Raw genomic sequence first — 24,771 nt, forward strand, 5'->3', positions numbered from 1 at the left:
AGATCTGATTTGATGAGTTTGTAGTGTGGGTAGGGTCCACCTTGTTTAGTCTAGTTCTAGTGAACACAGGAATGGTGAAGGTTACAGAGCATGGTGTTATGGGCCAGCGCAGCGGAATAACTGGTTCCCAGCTAGATGTGGGAACCAGTCATGAGTGCCGCCTGTACAGCAGCTAACACACTGAGGATATCATGGCTGTTGGGTGGAAACCTTGTATGTATTTCCAATATCAGTTTTTGTCTGACTATTATGAGATTTAGTCACAAGTAGGGGTGTGCCGATACACTAATTTCACCAAACGATACGATAAGATATTTGGCTCACAACTTCGATACGATTTCGATACGATACGATACGCACTTTTTTTATTATGAAAATATATGGGGGTGTAAAAAAGTAAATGCAAACAAATAATTCTGTTTTTGCATTATTCAGACATGCAAACTTGTAGCTTTTCAGCTACAATAGCCGTTTTCAATCCAAATAGGGCAATAGTGTGACACCTGACCCCCCAAAAAAAAAACATGTTGTCACCCTTTTCACCTCGGGGCTGTTTGCATGCCTGATTATAATGATTGTAAAAAAAAAAAAAAGTAAAAAAAAAAAAAAATTTTTTTTTTTCAAAACGATTTATTTTTTTTCTTCCAAAACGATACATATCGTCACGAAAACGTATCGCGATATATCGTGGGACGATATATCGGCACACCCCTAGTCACAAGCTCCAATACCCTTCATTGGCTTACCACTTAAAGGGATAGTTCACCCTCAAAATTACTTATTTTATCTACTGTATTAGTCACCCCATGGAGAATTCATGGATATTTTGTCACATTCCTAAGCCAATAATTTGATGACCGGCAGCGGTTCCGATAGGAGACACAAAGAGTCTCCTTGTATTTCCTACCGGAACCGCTGCCTACCGGTGCTCTGGTCATCAAATTATTGGCATAGGAATGTGACAAAAACAAAGTATCCATGAATTCAAGTCTCCATGGGGTGACTACCGGTAATCAATAGATAAAAAAGTATTTTTTGGGGGTGAACTATCCCTGTAAAGGTGGTGTCCCTATGTTGGGCATGTCATATGTGGAAAATATTATAAAAATTAAAGACAATATATGCTAATTCTTCTTTTAAGTATAAGTTAGGGCTTAAGTGGTTAAATATTTGTAAAAACCCACAGGGAGACAAAGTGTGACCTTTGATCAATTAAAATAAAGGGGAAAAGAGGATTATTCCACCCAACAGTGACAAAGTGTTTGCCAGCATTGATGTCAGTAATGCTGGTAGGACACACTGTACTGGTTTTGGATAAGCCTTCACAATAACTTATTTTCCTTTCTGTCAATATTTCTTACAATACAGTGATATACTTGCCCTGTGGATCAAGGAGGTGAACTTGCATAATTATCTCATAGTTCTGTTTTATAGAACATTGTGCTGGACAGATCTTGGTACAGTAAACGTTCAAAGGCAAATGAAATGTTCATAAAGGACTTCAGACAATTCTATACAGAGAGCTGTTAATCTTTCCTGTCAGGATGAGGAAAATCTGTCCTGAAATCGCTCTGACTTTTGATGTACCACCAATTGCCACAGAGTGGCAGTGTTGCCTTAATTCCTAGAGTCAAAACTCAGACAAAACAAAGTTTAATACATAATTTATTTTTGTTCTAAAACAGAAAACTATTTTAGATTAAAAAACAAACAAAACAATTCACCCATAAAAATTAACAACATTAAGACTAGCCTCATCTGTTAGGCTTGCTCACAATAAACATTACAACTTTTTCAAACATTTGGATGCAAATATTAACAAAAGCCTACAGGATAACGTGACCACTAAGTTTAGTCCAATCTTAGAGATGAAACAAAATGGGAAATCGAGGCAGCTATTTGTACAACATAGAATAAACGTTAATTTATCCATTTGTAACTCAGAGTGAACAAATGGAATCAAATGGAAACTTGCAGGTCCATTTGGTTGCAATTGTACACTCTCAGAGTTAAATTAACACTGAGGATTTTACTGTGTAGAGGCACCAAGGGCATTATATGGATAGTCAAATTAAATCAATACAAAGCAAATCTCTCAAGCCAGACAACTATTTCACAATCTTCGTATGTTACAGAGTCTGTAACTCCACCTTGTTCTGCACAGGAAGCCGTCATCTGTTTGTCATAACCATACACAAAGATATATAAAAAAATGTCTTTAAAATATTTTTGAAATGCTAAACAGCAAGCCTAGATAGGCTTCGGCTAATTTGGTTTCCATTAAGATTTATTTATGTGACTGCAAAGGTGAAACAGAAGTGGGGTGGAGACGGGACATCCACTTTAGTTTCTGCGGAATTTTAGCGCTTCTGATGTACAGACTGTTAGGCAGAAACATCTGAAAATTGTGTGAGCCAACAAGTCTGTCTGGAGAGACTAATACAAAGCTCTTCGTAGGATATTCAGAGGTGCGGTCATGGGGTTCGTATCGATGGAGAGGCCTCAGTGTCCTGGGGGTGTGCTTAGTTTGTTACACAGGAAGTGCCAAAGATGCATCTTTGGACCAATGGAATAGTTCGAGAGGAGTAACCCCATTGTGGTGAATGGAGCGCGTCTACGAGGAGGCTCTGTTCTCCTCATACGGAGACTCATACACCTCCATGGGCGGGCAGGTGCACACCAGGTGCTGGTCGCCATAGATGTCATCGATCCTGGAGATGGTCGGCCAGAACTTCGTCTCAGGCCTGATGAATGGCTGCAAGGAGAAGAGGGAAGGGTTGATATACTGATTGAATACTTTATTGACTTTATTTTTAAAGGTACAAGCAGTAGAACTAGTTAAAAACATGGCGTCTCCCCAAATTGTCCTAAATGTAAAACAACAGCTGGATCCAGATTTCACTGTCGATGGGAGTGCATAAAAATTATATTATTCTGGAAGACAATATACAAAGAAATTAGCACAGTTATTGGGCAACAATTGGTCCCCAATCCTCTTGTATGTTTATTAGGAAGTATCCCAGATTCTTTGAAGGTGCATAAAGAAATAGTTCAATTCTTTCTAATGTTGGCTAGGAAAGCAATAATGGCAAAGTGGGTTGGAGATGACTCTCCGTCTATTCAGTTGTGGAAAAATTTGAAATCCGATGCTGCCACTCGAGAGAAATTGAGATACCGTATTAATGAGAGAGCGCACCTGTCCTCTAGAATCTGGGAAAAACTGCTGAACCTGTTGGGCATAAAGCTTGAGGTGGTATGAAGACAACTGGTTGTCACTGTCATGGTCATGTTTAATAGTATTGTTTGTCTATTGCTCTAAAACGACAATTACTACTGTTGAATGCTGTACGTAACTAACTAGCTGCAACTCAGTGCAAACTTATAGATCGTCTGAATGCTGCATGTACCCCTATGGATCAAATATGTGAATATGCAAATATTGCATCTAAGGACCTGAGCTGTATGTGTGTGTATGCATTTCCATTTTTTTTTTAAATCTATTTAAAAAAAACAAAAAAAACACGACAAATGGATGACACAAAAGGCTGTTAATTGGTCATAGATGTTTGAATTACGTTGTCATCAATGGGATAAACATACCAGACAGTTAGGTTATTTTAAGTCGCAGGGTTTCAAAGTAGGCGCCATGACCCCCAGGTGGGTTGTTGGCCCTGCTCACAATAAACATAAAAAAACTGCTATAGTAGCCAACCTACGAGCTTATGGCGTTTTGCGAGCTTGTAAATCAGCTATCCACAGCCAGAGGCTATGGCTATCTAGGGGTCCTTGGCATGGAAACATTTGTGAACTCCTGCTTTAAGTTCACTCACCAACGGGAACGCAGCGTATTCCCTGGAGTAAGGTCTGTCCCACGTGGAAGAGACGATGGCTGCCAGAGAATGAGGGGCCATCTGCGCACGCACACACACACACACACACACACACACACACACACAAATATTAGGACTTAAGATAGTAGTTACTCAAAGTTCAGTGCATCAAACCAATAAGCTGGTGTTGCACCTTGAGCGGGTTGATGCGGGAGTCCATCCTGCCTTCCTCGATGTCCGCGATCTCCTGCCTGATGGCCATCAGTGCGTCACAGTAGCGGTCCATCTCTGCCTTGTCCTCCGACTCGGTGGGCTCGATCATCAGGGTACCGGCCACGGGCCACGACATGGTGGGGGCATGGAAACCTGGACACCCGGTGCGAAAGCCCACAATCATGGTTCACGCGTATTGGAGGGCCCTAACTTGAGACTTACAGGTCTCCAGTAATTGTGGTTTCATGCTTTCTGTGTTAATTAACACTCAAGAGTTTGCCGTTATGTTCTAAACGAGGAACTATACTTGCTACCCATCTTACCGTAATCCTGCAGCCTCTTGGCGACATCGACTGCCTCGATGTTGGCCGTCTTCTTAAATGGCCTTACATCCAAAATGAACTCGTGAGCCACAAAACCTGTAAGAACCCAAGCGTTTAAAAGCACAGATCATCTTCATGTGGCTGGCTTCCATTGAAAAAGAATGGTAGCCTGTATCTTTGTAGCTGCCAATGTGAACACAGCATCAGAGTAGACCTTAGGTTAGAGATGCTAGAGCCATAAAAGTTTTCTCTTATGGAGGTCCCTGGCACATCTTTTCAAATGGGGGTCCGTGGGCTAATAAGTGTCAATTTGGGGGTCCTTGACATGAAAAACTTTGAGAACCACTGTTTTAGACATTAGTTTAGGTATGGATATATTGATCAGTAGCAACTGACTGCATGACATCAACCTCCCAGAAAAAAAATATTGTGTGCCAGTGACAGAACAGGAGCCACGACCTTTATGTTAACATGTTGTGTTTCTGTTTACCTTTCCTGCCTCTGTAGAGGATCTTGTAGTGGGTTTCCAGTCTTTTGGCCATGTAGTTGGCGTTGAGGATGGCCACCTCTGTAGCGTGAACCAGTCCCTTGGCGCCCATCATCTACAGGAGCAAGCAAGGTACAGGATAACTATTACATACATACTTACAATACAATCCGGAACTTCTTTTAATGAGTAAAATGTTATTTTAAACAATCTGCATGGTATAGTATGGGCGTCCGTAGTTAGGTGGGTAGAGAGGCCATCTTGTAATTAATGGCTTTCACTGCTCCTAATAATTAGGATGGGTTAAATGCAGAGGTCAAATTCTCGACTGTAATGTAGCAAATCCCCCAACAACTGAGGGGGCACAATTACTATTATTATCTGCAGCGGTTGGATGTTGTCCAACTCTTCATTTGAGAAAATCTGACCCTGGTGCCGGGAAGGACACCTACTGATTGACAAATAGTACTGCCTGAAGCTCATACGTTCAATGATCTACCCTGGCCAACCAGGGCTTGCCTCTTGTATAAGCGGTGGAAATGTCATCATAACTTTACACTCAACAATAATTAGGATTGGGCTACTTATTGTTATACTGTAGAAGTACTGCATGGTACAATTATTCATATTAACAGTGGTCTCCCGTGTTCCCTGCTAACCTTGATGTATGCCCAGGAGATAGGCAGGATGGCACTGGACCCCCAGGGGGCAGCACTGATGGTTCCCAGGGAGCTGCTGGCGTTGACCGAATACATGGGGACCACAGGGTGGCTGGGCAGGAACGGCGCCAGGTGGGCCTTCCTGGTGACGGACATAGGAATTTCACGTCACATGCAGAAACCCATTAAGACCTGGAACGCATCTGTGTCACTTTTTCATTTGAGCTAAAAAAGCATTATTTTACACTTTGGCTATTCAAAAATAGCAGATATACAAGCTCATAGCACGGCACCGAGTGCCCGTGCTATGAGCTTGTAGATCTGCTATTTTTGAAAAATCGTGAAAATGTGTGCAAATCTTTGAATATATATATTCTTTTAAAGCAAACATTAACTCAAATCTTTGCTTCTGGGGGTCCCTGGAACAAAATATTTTGAGATGGGCGTCCGCGGCCAAATTCATATCATTTTGGGGGTCCTTCACATGAAAAAGTTTGAAAACCACTGATATAGAAACATAAGTTTTTCAGAAAACGGATTTAGAAGACATTTGGCAGAATCGGAACCTCAGGCCTCAATGGGTTACTGTGATGCATAAGTGACACATCAGTAAGTTGTGGATATCACTGATGAGCGAATTCTATCCGACAAGGGGAGTAGCCAACGCATGCCGAGGCATCAAACGCGTCAATAACCCATGTCGTCTTGCGGATTGTGGGAAGTGAGCGTCGCGCAAGGAAATCCATGTTCTGGTGTGTAGATCGTGGTGTAATTGGCTCACTGAAAGAAAACTACAAGCGAAATTGCCTGGCTAGTGGGGCCAACCACATGCTTCTTTCCTATTGGTTGATGCCCAGTCAAAGTTCATCAATGTTGAACTCCACGCGTTGAATGCGATGTGCCAACGCGCCGCAACAGACTTTGAGAAACACTGACTTACACTCCAATAGGCCCCATGCCGGGGCCCCCACCACCATGAGGGATGCAGAAGGTCTTGTGGAGGTTGAGGTGAGAAACATCAGAGCCGTAGTCTCCCGGTCGACACAGACCCACCTGGAAGATGGAGCACAATGCGTTAAGTAGTTTTCTTCAGTATTTAGATATGTGATCAAGAAGGTTTATTTGTCATTATACATACAGGAACAACCAGCAATAAGCAAGTATGTGAGATCCTCAAAATAATACTGTGTCACAACATACCAATAACAATACTAAAAGATAAAAAGAAGCCTTCAGCAGTAGCAACATCAGCGTACACAATAAAGGGAAAGAAAAAAATGTATATACATATAAATGTGCAAATAAGTCATAACTAGTAAATAGCTGAATAAACAAACATAAAATAGGTGCAGAAACCTTGTATATTACAGCAGCAATAGTAACAGTTACCTTGTATTTTATACCATAGCAGCAGTAGTAACAACGTGTTAGATGTTTTATTTTTATCTCAGATTCTATTGGATGGGGGTGTTGCTCAAATGAATATCAAATATTGCATATGGAATCAAGCAACTTTAAAAAAAAAACTGTCTGGGGTGCATGCAAAAGCCTGGATAGGATTGAAAATTACCCCAGAATTGGTATAAAGTAAAATTCCCCTAAAAGCCACCTTCTTAGTTGGAATTAATAACATAAAACACGTGACTAGCTACAATCAGTGCAGGAGAAAGGCCATGGGAAGGGGGTGGGGTCTTAAGACATGAAGAGGGGGCAGGGTCCATAATCTATCAGTGATTGGCTGAGGAAGAGCTGAGGTAAGATCTCTCATCTGCATAATACTGACTTCAAAGGTCAAATTCTTTTGGCTTATAGCCACTATAAACCCTTATCTTATTAGTCCTTTTGACACAAGCACTTCCTTACACCCACACAGTAAAATCATCAGTGTTACTTAAACTATTAAGAGTGTACAATGGACTAGGAATTACTCTGCAGCCACAAAAACTGAAAGTTACTTTCAGGAAGCACTAAAACTTTAGATTATCTAAATTAACCACATAACCACATGAACCCAAGTGTCCCTACTCTGGGCATGTCATAATAGGTGAAAATAGCCAATCTACAAGCTCACAATGCATCGCAATGTGACGTTGTGAGATATTGTAGATGAGCTATTTTGAATGGGGAAAAAAAGAGGGGAGTATAAACCTGAGAAACTAGAAAGTATATTATATAGGATTTAAGTGGTTATGCCCTATTTTATATTTTTGACATACAATGGCATCGCACTGCAAAAACAGAAGCTCTACAAGCTCTCAACGCATTGCATTGTGATGCGTCGTGAACTTGTAGATCTGCTATTTTCGAAAATGTTTTGCCTATAAAGGCATACTCAAAATAGGGATGCCAGGTTGAAATTGGTTAAACTGTAGCAACTGAAATACTTCTTAAAAAAAAGGACATTGGCGGCACAGTCGCCACCACCTCATCACCTCACCTGTGCGTTCATGTTGGCGCCGTCCAGATAAACCTGGCCACCGTGTTCGTGAATGAGGTCACACACTTCTCTGACGTTCTCCTCGAACACACCGAAGGTGGAGGGATAGGTGATCATCATGGCTGCCAGCCGCCCCTTGTGTTTGTCCAGCTACCAGAGAGGGAGAGAGTAGGGACATGGCCAATGAAACCTATAATGGAACAGTGGATCTCAACCTTTTTCATTTCAAGGACCCCCAGTTTGGCATACAATAGGCCACAGACCGCCATAACTAATAATAGCCATAACTAATAAGAGTGTACGAATGAAACCAAATGGACCCATTTGGTTCCATTTGTACACTCTCGGAGTTACAGATCTGTAAGGGTCCATTTGGTTCCTAACTATCAATATTTTAGCTGGGGACCCCCTGGAACCCTCTCAAGGACCACCTGGTGGTCCCCGGTCCCCACTTTGAGAACCACTGTCAGTGGTTCAGGTGGAATGTAAATACATAAAATTTTACCTTTGTTAAATGTATTAAAATATGCTAAACTAATACTTAATAAGTCCATAAAATGTAAGAAAGTATTTGATTTAATAGGTGTGGTGTGGGGGGAAAGCTTAAAATTAAATAATGATTGTTAAGTGTTAAGGGCTTTATATAATGTGTTACGGGAGGCATGCGATAATCCGACAGACCTTTTCTCCGACTATGTGGCATCCGCGTGCGGTTAGGGTTAGGGTGCGGGTTTGGTTCGGGTTTAGTATTGAAACGTCGGAGCGCTGCGCTGTCGGAGGAATGCGCTGTCGGACTAACGTACTGCACCCATGTGTTACACCATACATCCCCTTCTTGATATTCTAACTCCCTTTTCTGTGGAACTTCTTTGCATTTCCAAGGGGTGGATAAGAAAGAATTCCTCTGGTGATAAACCCGCCCCATATTTGCATACTGGGCCCCGATTGGTGCCCCACAACTTCGGGGGCAGTGAAATCCAACCCAATCTGCAGCAGATTTGTCTGGTTTCCAGGCTAGAACTTCTTGACCTCAGACTTCCCAGTAAATGACAACATTGACGCGTCATCTTAGGTCACAAGGTCATTTAGTGAACCGTTTCTCAACTAGTGGTCCATGAACCACTATAGGTCCATGTCATAATCACAGGTGGTCCATGTCTGTCTCTTCTTGGCTATAGTGGTAGACAGGGACAGAGTCTTGTATCATTTTCTGGATCTGACCTTGCCCTGTACAAATTCTTCAGGTATGCCAGTGTGGAAATACCACTCTCACAGTGATATGTAGTTACAAAAGGTAAAATACATGTGGTTTTTGCTGTAAGCTCTGTGAATTGTGTCTGACAAGTCCGTTTCCTACATTACATACATGCAATACCTTCACAGACCACTAGTTGAAAACCCCTGCATCGGGCCACAGACTAAAAATAGTGGTAATGTAACCACACCACACTGATATAAGGAAATGGACCGTTACGGGTCTGTAACTCTCACAATCATTTAGCTGGGGACCCCCTGGTAGCACCTAAGGGACCCCTGAAGGTCCCCGGACTACACATTGAGAACTACTAACGCAGATTGTCTGTATAGGACTTCCTGACTGGCTTGCTAAACCCAGGCGATCCTCTGAAGCCAGGTCCAGGTTCTCACCAGGGTCTTGAGGTGTGCCATGTCAATGTCGCCGTCCTTGTCCACCTCCACCACCTGGACCTTCATGCCAGCCATCTGGGCACTGGCCGGGTTGGTCCCGTGGGCCGACTTGGGGATGAGGCAAACCTGAAGCGGAGAGAACAGATTCAACCATCAATACCTCCTCATGCATACAGCATTTTACCTGAGATACTACTATGTCTATCCTTACAGAATAGATTTGTTTTGGTTTTGGTGTCTCAGTCAGATGCTCTTGTTTTTGTCTTGGCTGATTTTAGTGACTTGACTGTGTAAAACGTTCTCTGAAACCCTGTGGAACAGAACACACTGTTCCGTGGGTCATACCGCTTTGCAAAGTCTTAAAACCACCAAATATGGCACCTTGAAAGCAGATCAAATACATGGTGTTCTCAGTCTGTTATTTGAACAAGGGCTGTTGCTTTGGACCGTGACTGTTTCAAGGGATCAGGCAGGCACTATCCAAGATGTGCTTACAAGAGAACCATTAACCACTCACTTTTTCTTGCAAATGTAGACAAGTTCTGAAATGGAATTTATATTGAAAACAGACCAAATCAATAGCTATAGAACTAAATATTATTTGTTGGGAGTCCGTTCTGGCCTCACACACCTGCTAACATCATTGTACAGTACAACTTTCATGTGGGGTCACCGATTGATTTTATCCCTTATTAGGTTGATGCTTTTGGCATGTTGCAACGTAGTCACACAAGGACAGTGGGGCCAGTGGGGCCAACACCCATGGGTTGAGTAACGTTTACCTACCACTGACTGGAAAAACACTGTTCCGCGGGTTATACCGCTTTGCAAAGTCTTAAAACCACCAAATATGGCATCTTGAAAGCAGATCAAGTACATGGTGTTCTCAGTCCCTTATTTGAACAAGGGCTGTTGCTTTGGACCTTGACTGATTCAAGGGATGAGGCAGGCACTATCCAAGATGTGCTTACAAGAGAACCATTAACCACTTAAAGGGATAGTTTATATCCCTATGTATTATTTGTTTTTGTCGCATTCCTAAGCCAATCATTTGATGACCAGCAGCGGTTCCGGTAGGAGACAACCGCTGCATACCGGTCCGCTATTTTCAAAACTGTTCAACATTAAAATAAAACTTCATCTATAAAGGAATTCCCAAAATAGGCCAAATTACGTGCAATGTGGAAAACCCACTTGAGACCTTAGGGGGTTATTGCAGGTCAGGAGTCTTATCTTACTGTTTCTCCACCTACTGTAGACTTTTTCAGATGCTACCATGTGGGAAATGGCTTTGTAGCAACAGATCCAAGGGCAGTAGATTGCTAAATAGCTACTTTCCCTGGACAATCAGGGTTATGAACACACAAGCGAGCCTCCCCTCAGCCTCTGATGGCCTGTCTGGGGTCAGACGCAGCCTGTGTGCTAAACAATGTCATGGACAACCTCACAACGTGTCAGAATGCGACGTATTGTGAGCTTGTACATCAGATATTTTTTGTAAAAGTAGAAGTGTGTCTGTGGGTTTTATAAATATTTAACAAAAGAAAAGAGCTTGTGACTAAATAAATAACTACATTGGAATAAAGGTTATACATGGCGATATGTTATTGTTATTATTACAGTGCGTCTGAGGAACCAGAACAAAAATGATTGTACTCGTATACTGTATGTACCCGACCCGTACATGTGATGTAACAATAAAGAAAAAGCTACCGCAGAGGAACTTTAAACAACTGACCTGAAATGGCTTTCATCTACAAGGTCACACTAACCTATTCCATCATGCCATCTATAAAAAATGCTGTCGCCACCTCTCGCAGACATTTTTAGGTTTTAGTGTTAATCTGATACTGTTAAGCTTTGTCACAGGTATTCAACTAGAATTCATGTCAGAAAACTGCTGCCAATAATTCATAGACAATAGAGCCATCACATCTGAACTGTAATAAACCCTGGATGGCAAACCTGGTTATAGAATATACACCTACGGTCAAAAGCCAATTAAAAGAGCATGGAACTAGATGCACAGCATCTGGTTATGAGGCCATATTTATGAAAAGGATTTCCAAAAACATTACGTATCATTTCTACAATGTGATAGTATTTAGGATGGTTATCTAAGCAGGTACTGCCATCTAAAAGATTCTGCAACTAAACAATGCAGTTTAGCTAGAAATCTAACCGATTATCTAAATCAAATATGCTAAATCTAGATATTAGGGCTAGAGATGTACAGCGCATGTTTAAACATTTTACAATGCATAGTAATTCTCGATTAGTAAGTAATACCAAGATGCATCACAGTAGCTTCACAAATTATTAATCACCATCAACCCAGAGTTTATTATTTAGTAGGTCATTGGCCATCACCTCGTTATTGCAGGTGTAAGGTGCAACATTACTGCATTACTAAAAGTAAAACACAAATTACACACATTGTGGTTTGGTAATAGTATCATTACTCATGGTATTCAAAGCTATACTAGACAGAGCAGGGTCTCAAGGGATGACTCTTATGTGTCTTTATCTCATTAACAACTACATAGCATCATATTCAATATGGCTGCAAACCTTAGACTTTTTCGCCCAGTGCAACACTTACTGTTCTCTCGGTCTCTCCTTTTGCGATCAGGTAGGCCTTTATGGCTGCCAAGCCGGCATATTCTCCTTGAGCACCACTGTAAAACAAGGAACACACACTGTTAATGTACCACACACACACACACACACACACACACACACACACACACACACACACACACACACACACACGCACGCACGCACGCACGCACGCACGCACGCACACGCACACACACACACACACACACACACGCGCTTGCATTAGCACAGTTCAAAGGCCAATCTACAAGCATTACCAAAAGGGGCGAAAACGAGAAAGAGAGCGATGGGAGGGGAAAAGTAGCTAGCTGCTATCTCTCCAGACTATTGGTGTGCCATTAATGAGGCCAGTGCTGCTGATAAGTGAAGGTAACTGGTGATAAATAGATGGCCAAGTTCACTTCATCAGCCAAAAGCCAAAGATATGAATAGAGTATCTCTCCTGTCCCATATAGATTAAGTAAAAAAGGAAACTGAGGGTCACAGGACTCCAGCTGGAATCGAGTCGGGATGTTGCGATTATGTGGTCGAACCAGTGGTAAGGTTACTGCCCACCACCGTAAAGGCTGTGGTTGGATTCCTCCTCGGTGCCTCCAGCTCGCTCAGGCGCTCCAATAGACACAATTGGCCGTGTTTGTAGCTAGGAACCCAGCAGGGGAGGGTGATCTCTGTCCCTGCATAGCTACTTCCACAGGTTGATCAGGGCACCAACCTGAGCAGAACTGGGAGGCATAGCGTGTTCCTACGCATGCGTTACGTCCTCCCGGGGAAAACTCCTCCCTGTCACTGAAAAGAAGCGGCTGGCAACTCCATGTATATCGGAGGAGACATATAGTCGTCTACACCCTCCCTATATCAACAGATCTCCAAGCACGGGGAACTTGCAGATTTGTTGTGCGCCACCGAAATGCCACTAATTATAAATATGGCTTTATTGCTTCTTTAACTTCTCTGCAGCCTTCAAACTAAGGTTGAAAGTTTGAGTTCCCTGAAAGCCGACTGGCCTACAGTACCTGTTGGGCTGGAAGGAGATCTTGTCGTAGCCGGTGACCTCACACAGGTCTTTCTCCAGCTGTTTGAAGAGCACCTGGTAGCCCTCTGCCTGCTCCAGAGGCACAAACGGGTGAATATTTGCAAACTCCTTCCAAGTGATGGGCTAATGAGAGAGAGAGAGAGACATTTTAATTATAATTAATTAATAATACATTTCAATAGAATAAATAGAGAAAAATAGCAAATGAATAAAATGGCATCTGTGCAGACTTACACTGTACACACAGAAAACCGGGGTTAATGCCCAGGCGATGCGTCGATCAATCAACGTGTTCTGTCTGTCTGTCTGTCTGTCTGTCTGTCTGTCTTACAGGGACACAATGGCATCTGGCAGCAGTTCTACAAATTAGTCACACCAATTGACCAAGTTCCTGGTAGCCACTATGTGCTGCTGATTCATACAATGTAGTTTCCTGGCATCTGCTTTGGTCAACAGTCAATAGAAACGAGTCACACAAAACGAATCACTGCGTGTATAATTCACTTTATGACAAGCTAGCATCTGGTTTGGTCCGCATCTACTGTGATATTATTTCACCCCAACTGACTACCAGCTTGGTGGCCTTGTGGTAGAGTGTCCGCCCTGAGATTGGAGGCTGGAGGCATGCCAAAGACTATAAAAATGGTACCCAATGCCTCCCTGGTTGGCACTCAGCATCAGTGGTTGGATTGGGGGGTAAGTCCCTGCGACATATTAGCGTCATGTCCAGGGGGTGTACTTGTACATCACGCTGCCTCGCGCAACAGACACAGGACATAGGCTCCTGAACTATGGGTTCCCGAGGCAACATACTTACACAGAGTGACTGACTGACTTACCATAAGCTCAGAGGAACTGTTCAGCTTCATGGTGCAGGAGCCCTGCAGAGGTAAAGAACACCCATCATCAGGTACTGATGTCACATGGCAATGCAGAGATATGGTATAAGAACAGGGCATCAATCAGGTTTGCGTACTAGAGGCATGCATTTTAATCCCAGCTATAGACAGCTTACCAGTGGAATCATGCTGTGCACCAGGGAGATGTCCTTGTTTTCAAGACGCTTCATGTAGCGCACAATGTTGGTCTCAGAGTGGTAGCTGGAGAGAGGGGTGATCAAAATGTCCAGCGGGAGATTAACTCCATGTCCAACACAGGGGACCCAAACCCTTTCCATGCCAAGGACCCCTAAATAGCCATAGCCTTTGGCTGTGGCCATCCTATCGCAAAATTACTCAAGTGGTTCAACTGAGTCTTATAAATTGAATTTCAACTTAAATTTCAACTTAATTTTTTACATGTAACTTTTTAATGACTTTGGAGAAAATGTAACAAACACAAAATCAAAAAATAAGGCCATCAACAGGAAAATGGTCTGTTTATGTACAATATACAGAGGTAAAAATATGGTCCATCAAGGTTAATGTCTAATGAAACAGTCAATATCTAACTCTTGTACTGTATGTCATATAGTGATTGGGTTACTGATAAAATACAATTAATACTGTTCAAGGGGCACAGAGTCACAGTTACTAATAGACACTAATAACTCATTTGACGTGTAGAGTCTCACTATTGTGTGGACAGTCATAATACTGATAACGCTATCGCCACTGTGCCATACTGTACGTACGTTATCAAAGCAATGGTACATGACACTGAGTCGTACGTTATCAAAACCAAGGTACATTGTGTTTGTTGTTGTGCTGCGAAGTCGCAGATGAATTGAGATGTACACAGACCTGTTGAAGACAGCGTGGTCGAGGTACTTGCTGGTCCTCTTGAAGGGACTTCCCAGGATTCCTTTCACCCTCTCACCCATCTTCTCAGCGATCAACTCCTGGAAATATATCAAGCCTTAATTAGGCAACGGTCAGCATGCTTTCATGACTGTGCAAAATGCATGTGATGGCCAACGTACAGCTGAGGATTCACAGCCAAAGACCCAGAGGAGATCGTCCAAGTCCCGCTCGGTCACCGTCTCATCGAGAGACACGCCTAACTGTGAGGGTTGGAAACAAAAACAATCTCAAACATCATTTTATCCATTATACAAAAGGACAAACCGTATAGCTAGTAGAACATAACAGAACATTGAATCCGATCAGAATAAATGGCCATTCGTATGGAGTAGGGGTGCAACAGTTAATCAAACTAATTGATAAAATAATCACTAAGAAGTAGTTGCAACCCTACTATGGACTAATGGCTATGGACTGGAGCTGGTTCTCACCACTCCCTCGCTGTAGACACGGAGGTTGATTTGTCTCTGCACGGCCCTCTCCAGGATGTCTTTGGCTGCCACGCTGCAGTTGATCTTCAGGGTGTCAAAGAACATGTCACTGTGCAGCCTGTGACCTGCCCTCTTTAGCCCTGAAACACATAAGTTGGAGGAACAGAACATAAAGAGGACCCAAAACGACCAGGCAGAGTAGAGCATTGGTTCTCAAACCTTCTAATTTCAAGGACCCCAGTTTGGTATGCATTAGGCCATGGTCCCCCCATAACTCAGAGAATGTACAAACGGACCTGAGTGAGTTACATACCAGTGAGGGTCCATTTGGTTCCTAACTAATAATAATTTAGTTGGGGGGCCCCGGGAACCCCCTCAAGGACCCCTGGGGGTCCACTGGAGTAGAGAGTAGAGTTACTGGACGATAATGCCAAGTTCAAATACAAAACAAAAGTCTCACTCACCTTCAGCGAGGATCAAAGCAGCATTGTGAGTCCTCTCAGCGATGTGTCTGAGACCCTGCGGTCCGTGGTACAGCGCAAACATGGCTGCCATGTTGGCCAGCAGGGCCTAGGAAGGGACAGGTGGAGAACATCTGAGAGAAGACAACTAAACAATTTACAAAAGGATAGTGAAAAGGGATGGGGATTGAGAATGGCTTTAATGGCTTGCATGCCATGCGCATATTGCTTCAATGTAGCGCATCAGTTGAAGCAACATGCTATACCTTTGATTGTCTGCGGGAGTTAAATCAAAGTGACACGAGTGACCCAGATTACCACCAATTTGACAACAACTATAATAAGCAGGATCGATAAGGGGATCAAATTTTAAATAAATTATGATCCCCATCCCTAATAGTGAAACCGTACTTTAATCCATTAAGACGGGAACGCATCTGTGTGTCATTTTTAGATTAAAAAAAATAGCAGATCTACAAGCTCATAGCGTGGCACCGAGTGCCGTGCTATGAGCTTGTATATCTGCTATGTTTTGAAAAATCTTGAAAATGTGTGCAAATCTTTGAATATATATACTATATTCGTTTTAAAGCGAACATTTTTAACTCCGATATGTGCTTCTGGGGGTCCCTGGAACAACATATTTTTAGATGGGGGGGTCCGCGGCCAAATATATATCATTTTGGGGGTCCTTGACATGGAAAAGTTGGAGCACCACTGATATAGCAACATAACCGTTTAAAAAAAAAACGATTGTAGAATATATATTCAAAGATTTGCACAAAATGTTCACGATTTAAAAAAAAAAAGCAGATCTACAAGCTTGTAGATCTGCTATTTTTGAATAGCCAAAGAAATCTGAAAATTACACAGATTCTTTCCCGGTCTAAATGGGTTAAGTGAAAGTAGCGAAAACATGGGATATTTCTTCAGACCAACCGGCTGCCGGGGGCCAGTAGCTCTTACCTGGGCAGTGCAGATGTTGCTGGTGGCCTTGTCTCTGCGGATGTGCTGCTCTCTGGTCTGCAGAGCTAGGCGGTACACTTCCTTCCCAGTGGCGTCCCTGAAAGAAGCAGGTAGCGTTGCTTCTCAGGTACACGGTTACCATTCGATCTAACCATTAACCTCATACATGGAAGTCTGAGAGAGAGATCTTACATTCAAACTGAGTGTTTACCACAGTAATGTTGAAATGGAACACTACGCGTCAAATTCCTTAAACAGACAAGTGGACAAAGTGTGTGCTATCTCTCTCCATGAATGAATTGCCATCTGGGGTTGTGTTTGTAGTCCCTCAGAAAGAGATTAACCTAACCTCCTCAGACAAACTTTCTTCAAAACTGCCCATGGCACTTTGCAGGCAGATTGCGGAGGTGCAATACCTGCCGAAATGATGTCATTTTGTTCTTATCCGTTTCCCCAAGGAGTATGTTGCAGCGTTACAGTCTCTCACCTGGTTACTCCAACCATTCTGCCGGGCATCATACGGATCAGGCTGTCTTTGACGGAGAAGAAAGCGGCATGAGGGCCTCCGTAGCACAGAGGTACACCAAACCTCTGAGAGCTCCCCAAAACGATGTCCACTCCAAACTCCCCGGGGGGACGCAGCACACACAGAGCCAGGAGGTCCGTGGCACAGCAGGCCAGGGCCTAAACAGGGGAGGAGAGGGCATGGTAATGGTTCTCAAAGTGGGGTCCGGGGACCCCCATGAGTCCTTGAGGGGGTTCCCAGGTAAATAACCGATGGTTCGGAACCAAATGGACACCTACAGCTCAGTAATGCTGAGAGTGTACGGCTCCATTTGGTGCAATTTGTACACTCTCGTCTTACCCCTCCCTTGTGAGCACGGTCCACCAGAGCAGTGAAGTCCTCCACTCTGCCATCAGTGTCTGGGTACTGGAAGAGAACGCCACACACGTCCTTTCCACTGAAGTCCATCTCATTAGGCAGCTTCAGCACCGTCTTTACCCCAATGTAGCTGAGAGAGAGAAAACGAAGATGTTACGTTTCAGTATGGGAGCGTCAACATTTGGTCCAGATCAGAATTATTATACTTCTATTCATTAGTTTTTATTTCAGTTTCAGTAACTTCAATTTATTTGTCTTAGTTTAACAATAATAAGCCTGGTCCAGATATGGTTGATGGTAGTACAGTACATACTTGGCTCTGGTCTGCACCACTGCAATGGTCTGGGGATGGCAGCGTGGGTCCATGTAGAAGACCCTTTTTTTGTTGTTTCTGAGGAAGCAAACAAAGGGGGCAATGGTTATACTGACGGCTAGGACTGTCATGAATCACGATCATGACATTTTACTTGACGATACATTTTCATACAAATGGCTTATTATGATTAACAATTTCATTATGTTTTTGTATGAACTCAGCAAATATAATAACCATAGCAAGCAGCTAGTCTCAAACAAGGGCCGACGTGAACTGCAGTTTGATTGTAATCTGATCGGACATGCTTTCAAAAGGTCTGGGGCAAACGGGGTCAAAGTTCATATAATACAGTAGTTTGATCTTTCAGCGCAACAGCAAGGGGGTAAACCAAACAGTCCCCAAGGTAACAATGGAGCTCTGTGTGGCATCACCGCTCGCTCCATAGTGTTGCCTGCTTAACAAAGCCTGAGTTAGAGACTGATTTACACTAGTTGCATTCACTTTACTTAAACCCTATATACTTCTTTGACTGGGTTCACCCAGGACTATATACTTGGTGCCCACATTTTTTCACTCTACACCAAATCTCTTCGCCGAAAATAGCCAAACTATGGTACACGCTCAAAATACTTTATGGCGTGTTGTAAGCTTGGAGATCGGCTAATTTCAGCGACTTATCCTCAGTTCATGTGGTTAAGGCACTGTTCTTCTCTGTGTGCCTAAAACAATAAGTGCCAGTATGTCTAATTCACAAGACGTGTGGCTGTTATATTATCATCATTGCAGATGTCTACCTGTGGCAGAGCTGCATGGCCTCAGCGGCAGCTGTGCCCTCGTCCAGCAGAGAAGCGTTAGCCACAGACATGCCGGTGATATCACAGATCATAGTCTGGTAGTTGAGCAGGGACTCCAGGCGGCCCTGAGAAACCTCTGGCTGATAGGGTGTGTACTGGGTTACCCTGGGGACAAGCAGGACAGACACAATGACAGAACATGGTGATGTTAGGGCAGAGTCCAGACCTGTGGCTCAGTGGTTTTCAAAGAACTGATGTGCAGGAGGAGAATATATTTTTGGTATGTCTCTTCAAAGGATTTTGAATTAAAGTTCACTTCCTCCAAGGAACATGAGTGAGACCTTGAGGGTTTGGTTTGAGTTTAATGGAAAGGGAGGCCTTCAGCGTAATTTACACTTTGCTGCATTTTCTTCTGTTGAAATTCCATTATTTTTGTCAACTGACAAAGCATAAATTAGCCCTTACTCAGAACGTGCCGTCTCATGACTGGTGAGTCAGAGTGCCCCTCACAAGATTACATAGTGTGGCCATTCAATTCGTTGTAAATTAAACTGGTGTTCAAACCGCAAGTCATAAGATTTTCCTATTAAAGGAACGTTACTTGATAACGTAGCCAACAATTTCTTAATAAGTAGCATAGGCCTGTAAATGCACGTGATGCACTAAGTTAATTTACTGTATGCAGCCTTTCCTACTAATGCAGTCCACCTCTGTAGAGTCACGTCAACTAGGGACTTTAACTGATTGTGACAGTGGTCAGTTTAGTGTGTGGGGGTTGATACTTGTTAGCTATCCATGCTGCTGGTCTCAGTGTAATTGAGGGTCAACACTGAATGGTCACTATTCTGGGGGGAGTGTAGACTGAGTAGGGGTCAAATAATAAGGCCACCAACACCTACCAGCCTGAGTTCTCCAACAGGTTTCTCTGAATGGGGGGCGGCACTGAACAGTTGTAGTAGCCCATTCCAATGTAGGACCTCCACAGTTGGTTCTTTGATGCAATCTTTTGGAGAGACTCCAACACCTCATTCTCACCTGCAAAGATAATAATGATGCATATTTGATGTACACACAGACACATATACAGTCACAGTGCTTTCTTTAACTACATTTTAGAAAGTAATAAACAAGATGGTTGAAACGTAGGGGCAACTTCTATAATTAGTGAGTCAGGCGAAGTCAGACCAGCCTTGTCATGACTTCTAACAAATGAACAGCAACTCCTCTCCCATCTAAAGCTGCTGACTGCATGACTCCCACCTGATAGTAGGGCTCTGTCTGGCACGCGACTGTGCAAAGCAATCATGCACGCCTAATTTATGAAAATAAACACAGAACGTCCAACAACCCTCACGACATCCCTCAAATCACTCCAGCCAGCCAGACAGACAGACCTTTATTGATCCCACAAGGAATTAAAAAAAACAACAAGGGCGATTTAGGGTCCTTGCTTGACTCTCTGTAAATAGTTTTATGAATTCAAAACGCTGTGACATTTCCATGTCACATGCTTGATCTCTGCATCTTTCTCTTATCTTGCTAGCAGTGACAAGCCACAATGTGGGTCCTTTCCTAATGGCTAGTTATTTAGCCTAATTCCCCAGTGCTGCCAATGCACACCCAGCCACTGGGATTCCTCTATCCTGTCTTGGCTGCCTAGCAACACTGAGGAATGGACAATACCAGTGGTCTGAATCAAGAGCCCAAACTACTCCCGTTTTCAAAACAGAAAGATACTTCTTTTCACAAGCACTAGGAAGGCAGCACCACCAGCCTACATACAGTGTCAGAGAGCATTAAATTCTGCAAATGCCATTTTGGGGATCTTGCCTGGTGGGCATAATATATACTGTAGTTTTTAACCACTTAAGTCCTATATACTTTGTCTAGCAAAAATAGACGATCTACAAGCTCACACCGCTCCGCGATGCGTTGTGAGCTTGTAGATCTGCGGCTATTATTATTTTTCAGCTAAAATAGGGATGTGAGGTTGAAAGTGGTAAATACAAATTAAGAGAATTTAATGTCCACAAAACAAGTTCAGGGTGGGCTTCCCTGTGTGACTGTGTCACTGGGGAGGACAGTTTTCCCATGCAGTTCCTCGGAGCTACAAAAAAAACTGCCTGATTCAGAACCATCCAGCACATCCATTGTTGAAGAGAGAATCCCTCGCTGGCTTTGCAAAGCGAAGCCCTCCAAAGCTGAACAAGCAGAAAAAAAAAGAAAAACACAGCACGGCATGGCATTTAGTTTGTTCCTTCAGCATGGCTTGTTGCATTATGAGAGTGCCGGGAAGAGTACAGGACTACAGTAACTGAAGAAATTTAGGGCTGGGCTGCAACTAGATTTTCTTAGTGACAATTCTATAGATTACTTTTTTGATTAATCGAATAGTCGAGAAGCGATTATAAACTTAATTTATACCACATTTTATATGGTGGCAAATAATAGTTAAAATAGCCAATCTACACGCTCACATGGCGTTGCGATGCAGCGCGTTGTAAGCTTGTAGATCGGCTATTATAAATATATTTTTTAATTCTTTCAAGCGTTTCGCCTTTGATGACATGCCCAAAATAGGTTTCATTATTAATCGATTATTATTAAACAATCAATTATTGATTATAATTTATTAAATCAATTAGTTTGATTTACTGTTGCATCCCTAGGAGGTACTGTACCTGACCTCCTTTTCTGCCTGATCAGTTCATGAAGACTTTCTTTTCCACATCACCCATGCTATTTTAAGGTATGGGTGTCTTTAATGACTGTGCAATATTTTTAATTCAACAGTCAACCCTGCAGCACTGTATAATTAGAAAATAATGGCAATAATAGCCACAGCTGCCAAAATAACAGATTATGAATATCAGTAATGCGTGGAATATGGAATAAGCTTCTGTCCAATGAGGAATTGTATTTTGTATTGGTATTTGTTTTTTAACTGCATTATGTTTGTTTTATTTTGTATTTAAGAGAGGTTATAATTAATATTTTTGAATCCCACTTGACTCCAAGATTGACAGTGTTATACAGCACGCAGTAAATCTTTTCTAACTGATAAGCGTGCCTGGCATGTCTCTGATACAGTTATGTAGCAGGTTTTTTTTTGTCTAGGGAATGCGCTACTTCTGAGCACAATAAAACATCAGCGATTGCAACACGTTTCAAAGGTCTCACAATCCCCTTTTAAGGTCAAGGTTATACTGTAAAATCAGTGTTAAATCTGAGGCGGTCCATTTGTATCCCCTTAGAGTTACACTCTAAGGCAGGGGTTCGCAACCAGGGGTTCGTGAACCCCTATGGGTACTTGCCAGTACTGCAGGGGGTTCACAAAATTGTGAGGAAAATACAATTTAAAAAGAAAAATAAAAAAAATATATATATATATATTCTGTACCAAAATATGGTTGTAATTAATTATAATTGTAGTTAAGTGTGAGACTTGAGTCTAAATTGAGTCTAAAGTGAGTCTAAATGTTCACTACATGTCTACACATGTAGTGAACATTTACAACTCTGAGCCTATACCTTTTTAAAAAGCAATACAAATATGTATTCCTACTGAGCAAAAAAAATGTATCATAGGGGGCACTTCAGTTGAACCTTTGGACAGAAGGAGCTGCAGTGCTCAGAAAAGGTCGAGAGAACTCCTGCTGTTCAAAAATGGAAAACCCTGCATTCATCCATTGTGCCAAAGCGTCAATTAACCATATTAGGAACCTCGTTCGACTGTGATGTAATGTGAACTGCTGGAACCAGATTGAACTGGACTTGGGACAGAGACATGGGAGAGAGAGGGAGAGAGCTGAGGCTGAACTTTACACTCCAGTAAGTTGCCATCCCATTAGCATCCGGCTCTTCCTCCCCACAGGAGATTCACGGTGCTGAAAAACAACTCCAAATATGTTCAAAGGAAAGACTTAACGAGACGTGAGCGCACAATGGCACACCGCAGCACAATGGAGGAGCTGCAACCTACATTTCAACCATTCACCATCACACACACATGGCTTGTGATTTCATGCCCTCGTGTGTTATGCGGGGGGGAAACTATATTTAAAAAATAATGTGGAAATATATATTAAAATTAGGCTATAATAGGCTATGAGGAGAAACCTGAGCATAATTACAAAATTAAACCAAATCTGAAATAGCATACGATCGAGTGTAATGTTTTAAATTAAACCAGTAGCCTGCACCAATATTGGCGAACCTTTTCAGTTAACTGTTATATTAATAAAGAGGCATAACTGTCACACACGTGTGCAATTGTGGAAATAAATAAAACAAACTTACACAGCGGGTCATCCATTTTCATACTTCTTTGTATACGGATGGAGGCTGGAAGTGTGTCTTCGATCAACTGGGCGATCGACTGAAATCAATGCATTATTGCACATCATTAATAATAATTATGATAATAATTATAATAATAATAATAATAATAATGAGATGCAATAATAATAATAATAATAATAAAAACAAATTAAAAATAATTAAATAAGTTTCACAACACGTACGGTATTTCTGACTCTCAACAAAACAAAAAAAAAGACATTTGAATGAAAGACAAGTCTTCAGTTCGGTTCTTTACCTCCAGTCCCAGGGCGTCCAGCATCTCCCTCTTCTCCCTCTCACCTGGACCGATGTGTCTCTCGGCGAAGTCATCGTGCCTGGGCAGGATCCTCTCGATCTGCCTGGAGGAGAACGCCGCGGAGCTGCTGTGCAGACCCCGGTGATGGACCCCTCCTGGCACACTCAGGCTCCTGGAGGAGGCTCTGGGCTGAAGTTTGCTTCCCCTGGAGGAGCCCAGATGTCTGCAAGGTGCGCTGGGATTCAACGACCTCCTGGTGGTGGTGGCGAGGAGGATGACCCCCCAGGACTTGGCACAGCTCTGCATCTTCTTTTTTTTTTTATAGAACTTAAATAAATCTCTAAAACGGGAGATCTCTAAAATAAATGTCTTTCTTTTCTTGCTTCTCCCTCTCTTGCTTGTTGACTGGAGAGATCCCCCCTTGAGAGAGAGAGAGAGAGGAGAGTGAGTGATGATGCTATGCCTCCTGGTCTGGAGGAGTTGTGTCTCAGTCTTCTGCCAACTACTTCAAACTGCCTTGGTTGTTTAAAACGCCCATCTGGCTGCACGGGGAGACAAGCCAATCAGCGCGCGAAGCGCACGAGAGAGAGCCAATCGGCGTGGGGGAAACAGTGGTGGAAAAAGTACTCGCATTCTTTTTTTTACTTAAGTAGAAGTATCAATTCTGTAATGTAGAAATATCTACACGCGCACAATGAGCTTGTAGATCGGCTATTTTCAAATGGCCGAAATATAGGGCTGAAGTGGTTGATGTATGTGTTGTGCTTGTGATAATAATCTAAATCTACAAAGTAGGAATTACTAACTAGTAAGTTTTCAAATAATTGTAGTGGAGTAAAAGTACAATATTTTCCTCAGAGATGTGGAATAGAAGTAAAAGTATTGAAATTTGGAAATACTCCCTTAAAGTAAAAAATACCTCAAAATTTGACTTAAGTACAGTACTTGAGTAAATGTACTTAGTTACTTTACACCACTAAGAGAGAGCCAATCGGCCGCGGCGACGCGGTGACGAGCCCCTGCTTTAATAACTTATTCTCACGTGCGCGCACGTCCGCTTGATCGATAGGGTTTGATCCCATCACCCGGAGAGACTTGTCTCTTTCCCTATGATTGGCTCAGTTGGTTGCCTGGCTACTGCTTGATTTAGCCACTGTAGAAATACTGTTTCAAGTAAAAGTCCTGCATAAAAAAATAGTACTCGTAAAAGTCCAAAGTTAAAGGCATGAGAATACTTACTTGCTGCTTTATATAGCTGCTGGGTAGCTTAACC

The 24,771-nt window shown here is 42.6% G+C and overlaps 1 protein-coding gene across 1 annotated transcript; it reads right to left on the reverse strand.

Moving 5' to 3' along the window:
- Nucleotides 1–1,763: 1,763 nt before the first annotated feature.
- Nucleotides 1,764–23,804, reverse strand: gldc (glycine dehydrogenase (decarboxylating); the record flags this gene model as incomplete). The annotated part of the gene is made up of 25 exons (XM_084055390.1): nucleotides 1,764–2,755; nucleotides 3,831–3,911; nucleotides 4,024–4,196; nucleotides 4,367–4,462; nucleotides 4,857–4,968; nucleotides 5,513–5,654; nucleotides 6,453–6,565; nucleotides 7,950–8,099; nucleotides 9,597–9,722; nucleotides 12,199–12,274; nucleotides 13,229–13,371; nucleotides 14,088–14,129; nucleotides 14,264–14,348; nucleotides 14,991–15,088; nucleotides 15,170–15,250; nucleotides 15,482–15,621; nucleotides 15,946–16,051; nucleotides 16,909–17,005; nucleotides 17,396–17,592; nucleotides 17,774–17,921; nucleotides 18,105–18,182; nucleotides 18,902–19,066; nucleotides 19,801–19,936; nucleotides 23,201–23,279; nucleotides 23,499–23,804. The coding sequence occupies 25 exons, from the start codon at nucleotides 23,802–23,804 to the stop codon at nucleotides 2,615–2,617; spliced, it is 3,111 nt and encodes a 1,036-aa protein (XP_083911516.1). The 3' UTR covers nucleotides 1,764–2,614.
- Between the last annotated feature and the right edge of the window lie 967 nt (nucleotides 23,805–24,771).

Source organism: Gymnoscopelus microlampas (assembly GCF_963454915.1).
Source record: "Gymnoscopelus microlampas genome assembly, chromosome: 4".
Taxonomy (NCBI): Eukaryota; Metazoa; Chordata; class Actinopteri; order Myctophiformes; family Myctophidae; genus Gymnoscopelus; species Gymnoscopelus microlampas.